Source organism: Cherax quadricarinatus, chromosome 12, assembly GCF_038502225.1.
Source record: "Cherax quadricarinatus isolate ZL_2023a chromosome 12, ASM3850222v1, whole genome shotgun sequence".
Lineage (NCBI taxonomy): Eukaryota > Metazoa > Arthropoda > Malacostraca > Decapoda > Parastacidae > Cherax > Cherax quadricarinatus.
In genome coordinates, this window is record NC_091303.1 from 46733847 (window position 1) to 46753788 (window position 19942).

At 43.3% G+C, this 19942-nt stretch overlaps 1 protein-coding gene across 4 annotated transcripts in view; it reads left to right on the plus strand.

The window, feature by feature from the left end:
* LOC128686551 (RNA-directed DNA polymerase from mobile element jockey) overlaps window positions 1-19942 on the plus strand; it is a 130542-nt gene that overhangs the window by 28496 nt on the left and 82104 nt on the right. For 2 of the 4 annotated variants that reach the window (XM_070084338.1, XM_070084339.1), the window contains exon 3: window positions 10728-14003. The exons of the other annotated variants lie outside the window; for them this stretch is intronic. In XM_070084338.1, the coding sequence (XP_069940439.1) occupies window positions 11621-13396 (1776 nt within the window). In that variant the 5' untranslated portion in view covers window positions 10728-11620 and the 3' untranslated portion in view covers window positions 13397-14003. Of the gene's footprint in view, window positions 1-10727; window positions 14004-19942 lie in introns of those variants that run through there. 4 annotated transcript variants of the gene reach the window in all.

A 19942-nucleotide genomic window follows, 5' to 3' on the forward strand; every position in this document is an offset into this window, starting at 1 on the left:
TCACGGGGAGATATCAACCACAAAGAGAGTGACTGGAAAAATCTTGGGCCACATGAGGGACCAGAATCGTGGAGGGCTAAGATGCTGGAGGTGGTACTGGAGAACTTCTTACATGAACATGTTAGGGATACAACCAGAGATGAAAGGATAAACCAACAAGCCAGTTCCGACACTGGGGATATTACATATGAAAGGGCCCCAAGGCGCTAGTGATTATGTGATCGTGAGTTTCGAATGCCTTGTAGAATTAACAGTGGAGAGGGAAGAAGACAAACTTCAAAAGAGTGATTAACACAGACATAAGGCAATTCCTGTGTCAGGTGCTGTTACAAAAAAAACGCGATTCTAAAAGCTTAGAGATCTCCAGCAAATACTAGAAAGGACTGCCCTTCTAGCATCCAGCCTGTTACTGGGTTTTCGTAACAAGTAGTCAGCATCCTTGTCCAATTATCCATTAAAATTTAATATGATTGAATAGTGCTTCAGGATTACAACTGGTAGGCTACTAACTAGAGAAATTAAAATTTAATAAATTTATTAATCATTAAGTTGTCTAGAGGTATATTATCAAATTAAATTAAATTAAATTAATCACAGTAATCAAAATAAAATCAATCTCTTGAGTTCAATATTATTGTGCTGAAAGCACATATCACATTTATAATTCTTAAGTACCGTCTGGTACATTAACATTTAATAAGATATAATAAATATGTACAAGTTTGTGTATGCGTGTAAGTGCTCTAAGTATTTCGCTATGTCTCACGACTCGACTAGACTTAAACAAGTGACTGACAAAGTCCTTAAATAAACTAACTTCTTGACTGACTGGCAACCAGAACAGTCTGCTTGAACAACAATATAACAAGCAACTGCGACACAGAATCAGGAACAAGGAGATAATATAATGACAGCTAGTAGGGACCATCAGCAGATCCTCCACAAAAGTCACAAAACTCCCATAATACTGAATCTAAGTTCAGCATAAGAAAATACCCGACTGTGATCATACACAGAAACCAGTACAAATTAAGTCAGAAGCAACAGCTCAGGACCTGAGATGCTCGGAGTGTCTAAGCGACACACAACCTCAGTACAATGTCGAAAATCACTAAGTCTATACAAGGTTCTGTGAACAGAGTTCTACAGAACTAACAAGAATAATGAGACAGACAATCTGTCCAACCACCAAGCGAGTCTAGAGCAGACTGAATACTTTAAGCGAGGTGAGGACACCCCCCCCTCGATCAAGTGATAGCTCCGTGGGCAGCAGTCGCCCATCAAGAAGCAGAAGCCGGCAGTATAACGAGCAACAAGCGATAATTACAGTAGTTAGACAATCTAGACTTGAACTGAGCACATAATATGTTACATCCTAACAACATAAGTCAAATAACAATATAAAGCAATACATTTACAATTTAGCTATTATCGCAAATATAAGCAATATAAAATTAAATGAAAAAGTAATAATTATATATATACATAAAAATCATTGCAACCATTCAGGGGTTGCAACACCCCCCGAACACGACAGAAGGTCGCACTAGGAGTTGCATTAATGTCTTTCACATTATTACTGATTATTCAGGTTACATTACTAACAATATAATATAAAAATTAATCAGTCTCTTGTGCCAAGCACCTCTACAATTTCACAGCGTCCGTCACTAGGATATGCCCCTAGTACTAGGGCAGTCACAGTATCGTATCTCTGCATACTCGAGGTTATGTACATCAGTGTAGAGACAGGATAGTGCAGACAAGGAGGGCACTTTGAGGCTCGATCATAGTAGAGGAGACTGCATTCCACTCTTAAGTAGTGGTTGTGGAATGCTATGCAGTATGGACATCTGAGTATGAAACAGCTTAAGGTGTGTAGTGAGGGGGGGTCTGCGGCAGGACAGTGTTGTGTCACGCACAGTACATCGCCCACACCACACTACCCACTCAACACTCAGCTTATGTCTCCTCCTCACACAACAATACTGTGAATATATAAATATAATAATTAGACATGAGTATATATAGTTAATATGGGCTGGAGGGATTAAGTTACTTTACTGAATTTGACATAGCAAGTAACAAAAGGTATTTGGGCATAAAATTACGTTAATTTAATGTAACTGATAATTATTAAGGACGTGACAGAGCATCAGCAATTACATTACAATGACCACTTATGTGTTTTATACTAATAGAGTAAGGTTGGATTCTGAGGGCCCACCTCATGATCCTAGCATTTTTACTCTTCATAGTATTTATATAAGTGAGTGGATTGCGGTCAGAAAAAACGTTAATTTTAAATGGGGAAGTGCCCAAATACACGTCAAAATGTTCCAAGAACACCACAAGAGCTAGAGCATAATTTTTCTGGTGTCGTTTGAGCTTAGATGAATAGTAACATATAGGATGGAGAATATCAGTGGATGTTGACTGTTGGAGCAGCACAACACCCACTGCATAGCCACTCGCATCTATATGTAAAAAGAAGGGAAGATTGAAATTAGGACTTTTCAACACAGGAGCAGAGGAGAGCAAACGTTTCAACCTTTTGAACGAGTCTGAACAATCTCTAGTCCAGGTGAACTGAACTTTGCTACTAGTAAGCTCAGTGAGAGGAGCTGCAATCTGAGAAAAGTTTGGACAGAACCTGCGATAATATCCTGCCATACCCAGGAATCTCTGTACTCCTTTCCTATCCTGTGACACTGGAAATTCAGAAATTGCACGAACCTTAGCCTCAATAGGAGCAACCTCACCTTGGCCGAGGTAATCTTGGCTTGACCAAAACTACATTTGGCTAAGTTGACAGTGAAGTTGTAGTGCGCCAGTCTCTCAAACAATGCTCTGAGACGCGTCAAGTGCTGTTCCCACTCGTCACTGTACACCACTAAGTCATCAAGGTAGGCTTCTACTCCTTCCAAGTTGTGGGTCAACTCGTTCATTATACGTTGGAATGAAGAAGCCGCGTTACATAGGCCGAAGGGGGTGACGAGGTAGTTAAACAATCCATCTTGAACAGTAAAAGCAGATATTTCTTGAGCACGTTCAGTAAGTGGGACTTGATAATAGCCTCGTAAGAGATCTAAATGGCTGACATACTGGGCTCCTGACACACGGTCAATAAGGTCGTCAATGCGAGGTAGAGGATAACCATCAGGCAAGGTGATAGAGTTCACTTTCCTGTAATCAGTGCACATCCTGAAACTACCGTCAGGTTTAGGCACTAAAATACAGGGAGATGCCCATGGACTTTTACTGCGTTCAATAAGTCCGTGAGATAACAGAAAATCAACCTCTTCTCTCAATGCTTTATGCTTTGTTGGACTCATCCTATATGGTGATTGCTTAATGGGTGATGCTCCCTGTACATCAATGTCATGTACACCCAGAGTACAACGTTTAGGAACATCACCGAATAATTCAGGGAAATGCAAAATCATGTTTTTAATATCACCAGCTTTATCAATTCCAAGGTTACTAAGAAAATCGTCTAGTAATTGTATCTCTCGTGGCAATCCAACCTGGGAGAAAAATTTCATCAGCGCTCTCACAATAGCACGAGCATTAATTTTTCTCATAGAAATAGCTTCAGGATAGCGTGTTGCAGCATCCATAATAGTAAATAAGTATTGGTTTCCTAGTTTGGTTCTAGGCAAAGGACCAACACAATCTATAATAAGACATGAGAATGGTTCACCATCCACGGTTGATAGGAATGAGAGGCGCTGGTGGAGGTGAGTGTGCTGGCTTGCCTGTCACTTGACACACGTGGCAACATCGCACATGATCAGCAACTGTTTCCTTCATCTTTGGGCAAGTAAAATGTTTTGCCAGTTTACCGAGTGTCTTCTTGACACCCAAATGTCCTCCTATGGGACTATTGTGAGCAAAATCAATGGCTTGTTCACGAAATGTAACTGGTAACACAACGAGATGCTTGACTGTGGTGGAAACACTATCAGCTGACAACTTACATGTATTTTTCTCCATCAGTACACCGTTACTATAATAGTAACAATTATCGAGATCCTTTGCTTCACTCTCAGTAACTGCTATATCTCTCAGTCTTTCCAGTGACTGATCAACAAACTGATCCTTGATTAAATCATCATGAGTTAGAAATTTAACATCAGTTGTGTCCTGACTAGGTTGATGACCAGGGGGAGTCAGTGTTAATGACCCTGTGCGCAGAGCGTCACTAAACAACATATTCAACCCCAAATCATTGTCATCAACTAACTCAACAGGAGACAGGGATGGTTGTTGCATCTTTGACATAGCTCTAGTAATTGCGCTGAGAGGAAATAAAATAGGCTTCTCTCTACAAGCTTCAATGGCATAATTATCATCAGTGTTGTTATCAATCACAAGTGGTTCTTTACATATACCAGCATGAAGGATATCGTTCCCTATCAACAAGTCCACTGACCTGATGGGAAATACACCACTGGATATACCCACTGAAATATAACCAGTATAATAGCTTGTTTCAATATAAACTTTGTGCAGAGGCACTTTTATAACAGCCCCTCCATAGGCTTCTAACAATACATCTATCTTACAATAGGTATCATCAGTTATGGGCAGTACATCTTCTCTTAATAAGGTGAGATAACTGCCAGTGTCTCTGAAAGTAATTATCTCAGTTAGATGTGATTCGTCAAATCCTACTTTACCTCTCGAAAAATAAGGACCCATCGCTGAACGAATCTTTTTGTCAGATGCACTTTCTGACGCTAGTCATCTATCCTGAGTAATATTATCTAAAACAGTAGGATCAGAGGTATTACTAGGATTTTGGTGCCTTTGTTGCTCGGAAGAGGATACGACTTGTGTGGGGGCGCCAGCCGCACGACTGTCTCTCGCATCTCTTTCTAACTTATAGCAATATTCTCTAACATGTCCTTTTCTGTTACAATATGTACATTTTAATTTCTTTTTCTCGATATCAGATTTCTGTCTAGCCACAGAGACAGATTCAGGATTGTGAGTTTTCCTGGTAAAGGTACGAGAAGTTACAGTAGCAGGTACATCAGGCCGGCAATGAGCAGCTGATTTAGGTTGCCAACTTCTAGGACAATTTTTAGTTAAATTGTTTTTCTGTTTTTTAGTACATACAAGTTTGTGAGAAATCTCGTAATTGTCTGCTAATGCTGCAGTTTCCAGAATATCCGAGGTAGTATGATCGATCAGATATTCTTGTATGTCAGCAGGCATACAGTTGTTAAACTCTTCGTGTAGTAACAACTGAACAAGGCTGTTGTAGTTGTTACACTTGGCAGCTCTAGACCATCTCTCAAAAGCAACTTTTTTCTCACGAGCAAACTCTACACAAGTCTGATCTTGTCGTCGTTGTAACGTACGAAATGCTGTTTGATAACTTACAGGTAACAAGTTATACGTCTCTAGAATTGTTTGCTTGACAACGTCATAACTAATGTTCTTAGCAAATGGTAGAGCAGCAGTACAAGTTTGAGCTCTTCCTGTCAACGCTGTATGCAACAAGGTGGCCCAGTGCTTACGTGGCCAGTTCATAGCACGTGCCTGGTTCTCAAACACATCAAAATAGGTGTCTAAGTCACTTTCAAAAAACTTAGGAACCATGGATGCAGCTTTCTGCACATTAAATGGGTCCTGTGATATATCAGTCTGTTGTCTTCCCAGACGAACATTTTCTCTCTGGAAATCTTCTTAGTTCAATTTCCTCTGTGCCTCTATTTGTGCAGTCTGCAACATAATGAGGCGTTCGAACCTCTCAAATTGTTCCTGAGAGATAGGACCAGTTGGTAATCGAGGAGTAGGGAAATTAACGTGGTCTGGACGGTCCTTAGGTCGGACACTTCGTCCAGCCGTCTCTAGAGAGTCTAGATCTGGTCTAGGATAAGTATATACAGGTGTAGCATACACTGTACTAGTATTAGGCTGTGTCATGCTAACAATTAGGAGGGAAGGCGTGAGCGAGAACTGAGCTACACTAGGCTCAGACACTAGGCTCACTTCTGCCTTAGTTGCTCTTTCTTCTTCATCAAATAGAGTCATACTTCCTAATTGTGACACTAGGCTTTCTGAATCTGAATCATAATCAGACATCTCTGTATCAGCAGGAAACAATATATCTTTAATTAATGCTCTGACAGCTTCTGCGGTGTAATTCCTGTTATACGTCACCCCGAGATACTTGGCTACTTGCCAACACGTCTGAAGTTTTAATGTACTTAACTCAGACAAAGTCAGAGTATCAATTAACTGTTTCACTTTGGCATACATCACGAAAATAATTGTACTACGAGAGAGTGATTATGGGAAACTATAATCCTAATAGGAATTTTAGTGTTGGTTGTCTTAGAGCTAGAACTCATAAACAGTATTTCCATCTCCTTTGATCAAGAGACTCAGTCAGGTACATACATCCACCTGGTATGTTGTACAAGACTAAACTCAAAGTCTTTAGATTAGGAAAGTACTCAAAGTGTTTGATCATAGATTCACTAGTATGTCAAACTGGACAATTTCTCCAACACCTTGGATCAAGAGCCTCCCGGACAGGCCCCCATTTGTTACAAAAAACGCGATTCTAAAAGCTTAGAGATCTCCAGTGAATACTAGAAAGGACTGCCCTTCTAGCATCCAGCCTGTTACTGGGTTTTCGTAACAAGTAGTCAGTATCCTTGTCGAATTATCCATTAAAATTTAATATGATTGAATAGTGCTTCAGGATTACAACTGGCAGGCTACTAACTAGAGAAATTAAAATTTAATAAATTTATTAATCATTAAGTTGTCTAGAGGTATATTATCAAATTCAATTAAATTAAATTAATCACAGTAATCAAAATAAAATCAATCTCTCGAGTTCAATATTATTGTGCTGAAAGCACATATCACATTTATAATTCTTAAGTACCGTCTGGTACATTAACATTTAATAAGATATTACAAATATGTACAAGTTTGTGTATGCGTGTAAGTGCTCTAAGTAGTTCGCTATGTCTCACGACTCGACTAGACTTAAACAAGTGACTGACAAAGTCTTTAAATAAACTAACTTCTTGACTGACTGGCAACCAGAACAGTCTGCTTGAACAACAATATAACAAGCAACTGCGACACAGAATCAGGAACAAGGAGATAATATAACGACAGCTAGTAGGGACCATCAGCAGATCCTCCACAAAAGTCACAAAACTCCCATAATACTGAATCTAAGTTCAGCATAAGAAAATACCCGACTGTGATCATACACAGAAACCAGTACAAATTAAGTCAGAAGCAACAGCTCAGGACCTGAGATGCTCGGAGTGTCTAAGCGACACACAACCTCAGTACAACGTCGAAAATCACTAAGTCTATACAAGTTTCTGTGAACAGAGTTCTACAGAACTAACAAGAATAATGAGACAGACAATCTGTCCAACCACCAAGCGAGTCTAGAGCAGACTGAATACTTTAAGCGAGGTGAGGACACCCCTCTCGATCACGTGATAGCTCCGTGGGCAGCAGTCGCCCATCAAGAAGCAGAAGCCGGCAGTATAACGAGCAACAAGCGATAATTACAGTAGTTAGACTATCAAGACTTGAACTGAGCACATAATATGTTACATCCTAACAACATAAGTCAAATAACAATATAAAGCAATACATTTACGATTTAGCTATTATCGCAAATATAAGCAATATAAAATTAAATGAAAAAGTAATAATTATATATATACATAAAAATCATTGCAACCATTCAGGGGTTGCAACAGGTGCAGTGGGGAAGAGAACTAAAGGGAAAGATAGTAAATGAAAGAAAGCTCGTTCCAAATTGCAACAGAAACAATGGGAATACCAGAATAAGCCCATGGTTTATCCGAAGGTGTAGAGAGGCAAAAGTTAAGTGTTGTAGAGCATGGCAAAAGTGTATTAAAATTATTATTATTATTATTATTATTATTATTATTATTATTATTATTATTATTAGCATCATCATCATCATCATCATCATCATCATCAAAACTAAGCGCTAAACCACCAGGGTGGTAAAAGTATAGAAGGCAAAGAACTCAGGAAAACAAGGCATTGAGCCGAAGAGAACAGCAAGTACTGGACATAGTGCACACAACTGAGAAGGTGAAGAAACTGCTAGATATTTTGAAAATGGTGGACTCAGATAACATCTCTTCCTGGGTCCTGAAATTGGAAAAAGAGGCACTTTGTGTTCCACTAACATCAATCTTCAACTAATCTATGGAAACATTGCAACTGCCAGAAGTACTGAAGACGGCAAACGTAGTCCAAGTTTTTCTGAAAGGAGACAGATAGCATTAATCTACAGGCCAGTGTTACTGACATGTATAGTATGTAAAGTCATGGAGAAGATTACCAGAAAAAGAGTGGTGGAGCACCCACAAAGGAATGAGCTCATTCGTGAGCTCATTTCTTTCTGGGCGCCTTACATTGTGACACAGGATGGGAATCCTGTGTCATAAACCTACTGGAGTTCTACGATACGGAAACAAAAATAATACAGAAGAGAGAGAAAGTCATATGCAGAAGGCCGCAAACTTCACTCAAGGGAAAGGATGGTTAGGTGAGCATCATAACAAGCACATCCCCTGAGGCGCACATCAACCACTGCAGCATATGGGCACCTTACAAACCTAAGAATAGCGTTTCGACATCTAAGTAAGGAATCATTCACGACACTGTACACCATGTACGTCAGGATTATATTGGAGTTTACAGCACCAGTATGGGACCCATTCTTGATTAGGAGGAGGAAAGGTTAAGGGAACTCAACCTGACGTCACTGGAGGACAGGAGGGATAAGGGGAATGTTTTAGAGATTGGATTCAGGAATAAGGGGACACAACTGGAAGTTGAAAAATCAGAGGAGTCATGAGAGATATTAGGAGGTATTTCTTTAGCCTTTGAGTTGTCAGGAAGTGGAACAATCTGGAGGTGAATTAGTGGAGTTACAACTTATACATAGCTTTATGAAGAGGTATGATATGACTCTTGCAGCAGAGGGAGAGTGGATCTAGTAAGGACAAGCAAAAAGGCGGGGCCTGGAGCTGTGACTATACCCATGCAACCACATATATGTGAGTATGTATTGGTAAGATGAGCACAAACACACATCACACACACATCACACACACACACACATCACACACACACACACACACACACACACACACACACACACACACACACACACACACACACACACACACACACACACACACACACACACACACAGTCTAGGGGACCAGTTAGTTTTAGTTTAATGTTTATTATGCACCCCATACCCATCCTGTGGGCGGTAGTCAAAAGATTACAGAGGTACATAATGTGTCCAGGGACTGGGCCTCAAAGTTTTGATAGCTGAGCAAGTTACAGAGGTAATGAATTCACAATTTACAAAGGTAATGAACTCACAATTTACAAAGGTAATGAACTCCAGGTAGGTCTAGTCACAATCATGACAAGTTACAAAGGTATTTACAGATTACAGAGGTACACAATGGGTCCAGGGACCGGGCTCCAAAGTTTTGATGGCTGAACTAGGTACAAGGTAATGAACTCACAAGTTACAAAGGTAATGAATACTGTAAGAATGGTTACTTACGTATATACATGGCTGCAATCATGAACAAATTTAGAGTAATGAGCAATTCACACTTCCACACCCGGTCACAACTGTAGTGAGTTATTGGTGCAAATGTTGATTGCTGAGTCTCTCTCACACACACACACACACACACACACACATACAAATTCATACACACACACACATAAACACACACACACACACACACACACACACACACACACACACACACACACACACACACACACACATACACAAACTCATACACACACACGCACACACACTCATACACACACACACACACTCATACACACACACACACACTCATACTCACACACACACACACACACACACACACACACACACACACACACACACACACACACACACACACACACACACACACTCACACACTCATACACATACACACAAACACACACACACACACACACACACACACACACACACACACACACACACACACACACACACACACACACACACACACACACACACACACACACAGTCAGTCAGCAGACGTGGGTCACAAGGCTCCGAGAACTTTAGTGGTTTTTAAGGCGTGCAACAACTGCTAGCAGTAATCAGTGGTAGTGACAACGTCAGTGAACAATCCTACGAGTGATAACCAGAGTTATTAGTTAAAAAAAGTCGAGAGGAAGCCTGAAATCTTTAATATTTCAAAGTGTCAAACCGTTAGTGGATAGTAGGCTTCTGTTGCTACACAGATTCAAATATACAAAGATTCAAGTGAGTGTGGAAGCGGGTGTTCAAGAATTTCGAGAGATTGGATAACAAGTGAAATGTGGGGCACCATACAGTGAGAGTGAAAAAGTTAATAAGCAAAAGTAGAAAGGAAAAATATAATATATAACAAGGGAAGGTGGCATTAGGCCTGCTGAAACAGTGACGTCACAACAGTGACGCTGGGGGGGAGGGGGAGGGCGTGTGTAGTAAACAGTGACCCTCTCATAACGCCTCACCCCTGCGCGTCTCCTCCGCCTCACCCACCCAACTCCCAGCGCCACCCCATCTGTAGAGGGTACTTCTCCCCTAACCCGTGATGACACTGCAGGGAGTGCCGGGCTCACAGGAACTTCCACTACAGGGACAGCATCGTGGAGTTCGACCGCGAGGCAGCTGCCAGGTGTGCCGCAGGCAGTGTGTACTCAGTTCCTCAAGCTTCAACATCCGTGCACACGAGGGCCTGGGATCTTCAATCAACTTGGCGTCCACCAGGACGCTGACATGTCCCTACGACAGCTCTCCATCGGGCTGCTAACGGAGTCACTGGCTTCTTGGACCTCTTGGGGAGGGTCGATGGTGTTCGTGCAATCAGCAGATCCCTGGGCAACTTGCTGCTGTTTCCAATGGCTGTCTACCGAGGAGAGACAGGCACCTAGCAACATCTGTTGTTGGGGCAATGGATGAATTCCCTACTATGTTTGTTAACTGCTCATTACTCTGTAATTTGTCTATGATTGTAATCATGTCATAACGTGTTTATCATTCATTACCTTTGAAACTTGTCATGATTTTGACCAGCTCTACCTGGAGCTCATTACCTTTGTAAATTCTCATGATTAATGTGTTTATGATTCATTACCTTTGCAATTATTCATGAGTGTGACCAGCTCAACCTGGAGCTCATTATCTTTGTAACTTGGTCATGATTATGACCAGATCTAGTTCATTACCTTTGTAACTTGCTCAGCTATCAAAACTTTGGAGTCCAGTCCCTGGACCAATTATGTACCTCTGTAATCTTTTGACTACCGCCCACAGGATGGGTATGGGGTGCATAATAAACATATTAAACTAAACTAACAACTAAAAGAATCCTTTAGGAGTCAGGAATCGCGGGAAGAACTAAAAGCCATAAATGAAATCGAAAGAAACCCAAAGTATTTCTTCTCCTATGCCAAGTCAAAATCGAGAACAACGTCCAGTATTGGGCCCCTACTTAAACAAGATGGGTCCTACACAGATGACAACAAGGAAATGAGTGAGCTACTCAAGTCCCAATATGACTCAGTTTTTAGCAAGCCGCTAACCAGACTGAGAGTCGAAGATCAAAATGAATTTTTTATGAGAGAGCCACAAAATTTGATTAACACAAGCCTATCCGATGTTATCCTGACGCCAAATGACTTCGAACAGGCGATAAATGACATGCCCATGCACTCTGCCCCAGGGCCAGACTCATGGAACTCTGTGTTCATCAAGAACTGCAAGAAGCCCCTATCACGAGCCTTTTCCATCCTATGGAGAGGGAGCATGGACACGGGGGTCGTCCCACAGTTACTAAAAACAACAGACATAGCCCCACTCCACAAAGGGGGCAGTAAAGCAACAGCAAAGAACTACAGACCAATAGCACTAACATCCCATATCATAAAAATCTTTGAAAGGGTCCTAAGAAGCAAGATCACCACGCATCTAGAAACCCATCAGTTACACAACCCAGGGCAACATGGGTTTAGAACAGGTCGCTCCTGTCTGTCTCAACTATTGGACCACTACGACAAGGTCCTAAATGCACTAGAAGACAAAAAGAATGCAGATGTAATATATACAGACTTTGCAAAAGCCTTCGACAAGTGTGACCATGGCGTAATAGCGCACAAAATGCGTGCTAAAGGAATAACAGGAAAAGTCGGTCGATGGATCTATAATTTCCTCACTAACAGAACACAGAGAGTAGTCGTCAACAGAGTAAAGTCCGAGGCAGCTACGGTGAAAAGCTCTGTTCCACAAGGCACAGTACTCGCTCCCATCTTGTTCCTCATCCTTATATCCGACATAGACAAGGATGTCAGCCACAGCACCGTGTCTTCCTTTGCAGATGACACCCGAATCTGCATGACAGTGTCTTCCATTGCAGACACTTCAAAGCTCCAGGCAGACATCAACCAAATCTTTCAGTGGGCTGCAGAAAACAATATGAAGTTCAACGATGAGAAATTTCAATTACTCAGATATGGTAAACATGAGGAAATTAAATCTTCATCAGAGTACAAAACAAATTCTGGCCACACAATAGAGCGAAACACCAACGTCAAAGACCTGGGAGTGATCATGTCGGAGGATCTCACCTTCAAGGACCATAACATTGTATCAATCGCATCTGCTAGAAAAATGACAGGATGGATAATGAGAACCTTCAAAACTAGGGAGGCCAAGCCCATGATGACACTCTTCAGGTCACTTGTTCTATCTAGGCTGGAATATTGCTGCACACTAACAGCACCTTTCAAGGCAGGTGAAATTGCCGACCTAGAAAATGTACAGAGAACTTTCACGGCGCGCATAACGGAGATAAAACACCTCAATTATTGGGAGCGCTTGAGGTTCCTAAACCTGTATTCCCTGGAACGCAGGAGGGAGAGATACATGATTATATACACCTGGAAAATCCTAGAGGGACTAGTACCGAACTTGCACACGAAAATCACCCACTACGAAAGCAAAAGACTTGGCAGACGATGCACCATCCCCCCAATGAAAAGCAGGGGTGTCACTAGCACGTTAAGAGACCATACAATAAGTGTCAGGGGCCCGAGACTGTTCAACTGCCTCCCAGCACACATAAGGGGGATTACCAACAGACCCCTGGCAGTCTTCAAGCTGGCACTGGACAAGCACCTAAAGTCAGTTCCGGATCAGCCGGGCTGTGGCTCGTATGTTGGTTTGCGTGCAGCCAGCAGCAACAGCCTGGTTGATCAGGCTCTGATCCACCAGGAGGCCTGGTCTCAGACCGGGCCGCGGGGGCGTTGACCCCCGGAACTCTCTCCAGGTAAACTCCAGGTAACTCCAGGTTGTGTGACATTATACATATAAAGTGTAACACCGAATGTGAAGTGTATTCCAATATAAGTGAAGTGTATTCTATCATAAGTGACATTGAGGGACGCGGGATGCATGAGCATATACGGTTATAAAGATCACGGGTGAAGAATTTTCAAAATAGTGATAGAAGGCGTGTGTACGACAACGACTACGTCATCAGCATCTGGCAACTTGTCATCGCATCACTGCCAGCTTAAGTATCACTCACCTGTTGGGGTTGTTTTGGGGGTTCTGAATCCTGGCCTTGCGTCACTGTTAGATACTGGTCACTCACTCCTGCAAGCTATTACCAGAATTAGAGCAGAAATAGCATAGATAAGGTGAAGATAGTGTTGACTAGCGAGGAGCAGCCTAGCGAGGGGAAGCCTAGTGAGGGTGACGTCAGACACTCCTAGAAGCTCAGACAAGCTAAATTTTACAACCTAATTACTTTCTGTGTTTTATAAGTAGAAGTGATAAGTGCTAGAATCACTGTTGGTAGTTTTAGAAATACGGGTATTACTACTGATATTTATTAGCAGTATGAATACTTAGAAGTGGGGGCACACATACACACGAGCATACACACACACACACACACACACACACACACACACACACACACACACACACACACACACACACACACACACACACACACACACATGCACACACAAACACACACACATGCACACACACATAAACACACACACACACACACACACACACACACACACACACACACACCCATATACAGGATTTCACACCTTCCTGTGAAGTGATCCTCTAACCCTTCCTTCCCCCCCCCCCTGCCTCCCTCTCCTCTCCTCTCTCTTCCTCTCTCTCTCTCTCTCTCTCTCTCTCTCTCTCTCTCTCTCTCTCTCTCTCTCTCTCTCTCTCTCTCTCTCTCTCTCTCTCTCATCCTCTCTTCCTCTCCCTCTTCCTCTCTCTCTTCCTCTCACTCTCTCTCTCTTCCTCTCTCTTCCTCTCTCTCCCTCTCCCTCCCTTTCCCCCTCTCTCTCCCCCTCTCTCTCTTCCTCTCTTTCTCTCTCTCTTCCTATTCTCTCTCTCTCCCTCTCTTCCCTTGTCGCTCCCCCCTCTCTCTCTCACTTTCTCCCTTTTTTCCCCTCCTTCTACCCTCCCCTTCTCTCTCTTTCTCCCTCTCTCTCACTCTCTCCCCCTTTTTTCTTTTTCACTTTCTCTTTTAATAAAAAAAAAAAAAATGGTTGGGACTCGCAGGAATCAGGGATCAGATGACAATGATACTGGTAGGGAGGAATGGATGGAGGAGCAGTGGAAAAGGATAGAACAAGAATGGGAGAGAAAATTAGGAGAGCTTTCTGAAAAAATGGAGAAAGAGCTCTCTGTGAAATGGGAAAAGAGGTTGGAGAAGGAGACGAAGAATTGGGAGGCACAAGTCGAAACTGCAGTAGCCAGGGTAAAGGTCCTAGAATTTGAGGTAAACAGGCTGAAGCAAGTCTCAGGGGTAGTGACCAGAGAAGACACACCATACGAAGCTAAGAGGCTGAACAGGAAGGAAGGAGATATGAAATATGCTAAGGTCCTATCAGCCTGCAAAGAAGGGCCAGAGAGTGGAAGGGAAGAGCAGATGGGTGCAGATGGAGAGGGAGATAACTCGAATGCTGAGGCACAACCATGCTACCAAGAGCCACTGGAAAAATCAAGGGAGAAAATGGCCACATACAGACAGGAACCAGAGTCACAGAGGGAGAGGCAATGGGAGGAGGAAAGGGCAAAATCAGTGTTTATCCATGGGCTTCGGGAGAGAGAGGAAAGGACACACACTGAAAGACGGCAGGAAGAAAGAAAGGAGATTGAGAAAATCATCACGGAAATAGGGGGAGAAGACATGGACGAGATTGTAAATTTTCAGAGAATAGGGGGGTACTTGAAGGGGAGAAACCGACCGATCAAGCTGATTCTCAGGACAGAAACAGTGCGGAACAGGATCCTCCAAGAAAAACCACGGTTGAGAAGCTCGGAAGAGTACAAGAAGGTGTTCCTAGACAGAGACAGAACACAAAAAGAGAGACAGCAGCTGAGGGAGAGGACGAAAAAGCGAAAGGAGCTAGGAAAGGAGACAAGGATGGAACCAGCAGAGGTCAGTCAGAGCAGAACAGAGCAGCAAGAGCAAGCACACACACAACTATCCTCAGAACCCCACAACCTATCACACCATCCCAACACACAATACAATCCATACCCACAGCTTCCACCCAACCCCCAACCATAGAATCCCACAGTATACTACCAGGTCTCCCACCCCCACAGGCTCCCCAAACGCTGATGGAATAACAAACAAGTGGGAGGAGTGGCACGAAAGAGTCAAAGAGGCATCACCAGACATCATAGCAATCACAGAAACCAAACTTACAGGTGTGATAACAGATGCTATCTTCCCAACGGGATACCAGATCCTGAGGAAAGACAGAAGGAACAGGGGGGGGGAGGAGTGGCATTGCTGATCAAACACCGATGGAATTTTGATGAGCTGGAGAGAGGAGACAGCGGAGAAGAAAGTGATTGTATAGCGGGAACGCTTCACTCTGGAGGTCCCAAGGTGATAATTGCAGTGATGTATAACCCACCACAGAACAGCAGGAGGCCAAGGCAAGAGTATGACAAGAGCAATAGAGCGATGGTTGACACACTGGCTGCAGTGGCCAGAAGAGCTCATACATGTAGAGCAAAGCTCCTGATCATGGGCGACTTTAACCACAAGGAGATCGAATGGGAGAACTTGGAGCCACATGGGGGCCAAGATACATGGAGGGCTAAGATGATGGAGGTGGTACTGGAAAACTTCATGTACCAACACGTAAGGGACACTACAAGAGAGAGAGGAGAGGATGAACCAGCAAGACTGGACTTAGTATTCACCTTGAGTAGTGCAGATATTGAGGACATCACATATGAAAGACCCCTTGGGGCCAGCAATCATGTGGTTTTGAGCTTCGAATACACAGTAGAGCTACAAGTGGAGGGGGAAGCAGGAAGGCCAGGACGAATGAAACCAAACTACAGGAAAGGGGACTACACAGGAATGAGGAACTTCCTGAATGAGGTTCAGTGGGACAGAGAACTGGCAGGGAAACCAGTTAATGAGATGATGGAATATGTAGTCACAATGTGCAAGGAGGCTGAGGAGAGGTTTGTACCCAAGGGTAACAGGAATAATGAAAAAGCCAGGATGAGCCCATGGTTCACTCAAAGATGCAAGGAGGCAAAAACCAAGTGTGCTAGGGAATGGAAGAAATATAGAAGGCAAAGGACCCAGGAGAATAAGGAGAGCAGTCGTAGAGCCAGAAACGAATATGCACAGATAAGAAGGGAGGCCCAACGTCAATATGAAAACGACATAGCAGCAAAAGCCAAATCTGACCCGAAGCTGTTATACAGCCACATCAGGAAGAAAACAACCGTCAAAGACCAGGTAATCAGGCTAAGGAAGGAAGGAGGAGAGACAACAAGAAATGACAGTGAAGTATGTGAGGAACTCAACAAGAGATTCAAAGAAGTGTTCACAGAGGAGACAGAAGGGGCTCCAGAAAGACGGAGAGGTGGGGTACACCACCATGTGCTGGACACAGTACACACAACCGAGGAAGAAGTGAAGAGGCTTCTGAGTGAGCTAGATACCTCAAAGGCAATGGGGCCAGATAACATCTCTCCATGGGTCCTGAGAGAGGGAGCAGAGGTGCTATGTGTACCCCTAACAACAATATTCAATACATCTATCGAAACAGGGAGATTGCCTGAGGCATGGAAGACAGCAAATGTGGTACCAATCTTTAAAAAAGGAGACAGACATGAAGCAGTAAACTACAGACCAGTGTCAATGACATGTATAGCATGCAAAATCATGGAAAAGATTGTCAGGAGAAGAATGGTGGAACATCTAGAAAGGAATGATCTCATCACCAGCAGACAACATGGTTTCAGAGACGGGAAATCCTGTGTCACAAACCTACTGGAGTTCTATGACATGGTGACAGCAGTAAGAGAAGAGAGAGAGGGGTGGGTGGATTGCATTTTCTTAGACTGCAAGAAGGCGTTTGACACAGTACCATACAAGAGATTAGTGCAAAAACTGGAGGACCAAGCAGGAATAACAGGGAAGGCACTGCAATGGATCAGGGAATACTTGTCAGGAAGACAGCAGAGAGTAATGGTACGAGGCGAGGTGTCAGAGTGGGCACCTGTGACCAGTGGGGTCCCACAGGGGTCAGTCCTAGGACCAGTGCTGTTTCTGGTATTTGTGAACGACATGACGGAAGGAATAAACTCCGAGGTGTCACTGTTTGCAGATGACGTGAAGTTGATGAGAAGAGTTCATTCGATCGAAGACCAGGCAGAAATACAAAGGGATCTGGACAGGCTGCAGACCTGGTCCAGCAACTGGCTCCTGGAGTTCAATCCCACCAAGTGCAAAGTCATGAGGATTGGGGAAGGGCAAAGAAGACCGCAGATGGAGTACAGTCTAGGGGGTCAGAGACTACAAACATCACTCAAGGAAAAAGATCTTGGGGTGAGTATAACACCAGGCACATCTCCTGAAGCGCACATCAACCAAATAACTGCTGCAGCATATGGGCGCCTGGCAAACCTCAGAACAGCATTCCGACATCTTAATAAGGAATCGTTCAGGACCCTATACACCGTGTACGTTAGGCCCATATTGGAGTATGCGGCACCAGTTTGGAACCCACACCTAGCCAAGCATGTAAAGAAACTAGAGAAAGTGCAAAGGTTTGCAACAAGACTAGTCCCAGAGCTAAGAGGTATGTCCTATGAGGAGAGGTTAAGGGAAATCAACCTGACGACACTGGAGGACAGGAGAGATAGGGGGGACATGATAACGACTTACAAAATACTGAGAGGAATTGACAAGGTGGACAAAGACAGGATGTTCCAGAGACTGGACACAGTAACAAGGGGACACAGTTGGAAGTTGAAGACACAGATGAATCAAAGGGATGTTAGGAAGTATTTCTTCAGCCACAGAGTAGTCAGGAAGTGGAATAGTTTGGGAAGCGATGTAGTGGAGTCAGGATCCATACATAGCTTTAAGCAGAGGTACGATAAAGCTCATGGTTCAGGGAGAGTGACCTAGTAGCGACCAGTGAAGAGGCGGGGCCAGGAGCTTGGACTCGACCCCTGCAACCTCAACTAGGTGAGTACAACTAGGTGAGTACACACACACACACACACACACACACACACACATGCACATATGTGGTAATGCTTTATTTACAGCTAGCAAAGTCAGGGTATTTCTCCAGAATGGTCTGTAATATACCACTGTGGATAAAATACTTAGCCATTTCTTGTACACTTCTGAGTGAGTTGTTTCTAAATTCATTAATTTTATCGCACTCCAGTACATAATGACGCAGGGTGTGACAATAATCCATCTGGCAAAGTTTACAGTAAGCCCTCCAAACTTTCCTCAGCACTGGTGAACACTCCTCCAGATGGATCGAAAAGACTGGAACCGACCTCCGCATGAATCAGATACATGATCTATGTCAAGTAAGGCAACAGCGGCACTTCTCCGCTCCATGGAATATTACCCCATTCCAAACTACCATTCCTCCATTTCCCCCCAAACTACTTCTTAAATCACAACCAAAACTTCGCCTTGAAGCCAAACATGAGGCCTTAAGCTGTATTGATAACTTAGTCACACAGCACACACTCTCGCAAATTATTTACGTTGATGGTTCTGTTGGTAGTGCTGCTGTTGTCGTACAGAGTGATGGCTCTCTTAAAGAAATTGGAGCACGCATCAATAATTGGGCCTCTACCCTTCAGAGAGAACTGTTTGCCATACTCCTTGCACTGAAATGCATCTATGTATCAAAGATTGACAGTTTAATTGTAACTGATTCTCTGTCATCCATAAATGCTCTCAACTCATTAAGCATAAATTGTGGCATGCTTGTGTCAGAAGCCAGACACAGGTATGGTAGGATTGTGGACAGTGGAGTCAGAGTGCACATGCTGTGGATTCCATCTCACATTGGTCTTCAGATGCATGATAGAACTGATAAATTGGCTAAGCTGTATGCTTTCAAAGAGGGAGTAGATTACAATCTTGGCTTGTCAGGTAGTAGTTTGAGAACAATAATACGAAAAGAACTTCAGCTGAATTATAGGGGACCAGAGACTACAAACCTCACTCAAGGAAAAAGATCTTGGGGCGAGTATAACACCAGGCACATCTCCTGAAGAGCACATCAACCAAATAACGGCTGCAGCATATGGGCGCCTAGCAAACCTCAGAACAGCATTCCGACATCTCAATAAAGAAACGTTCAGGACCCTGTACACCATGTACGTTAGGCCCATATTGGAGTATGCGGCACCAGTTTGGAACCCACACCTAGCCAAGCACGTAAAGAAACTAGAGAAAGCGCAAAGGTTTGCAACAAGACTAGTCCCAGAGATGAGAGGTATGTCCTACGAGGAGAG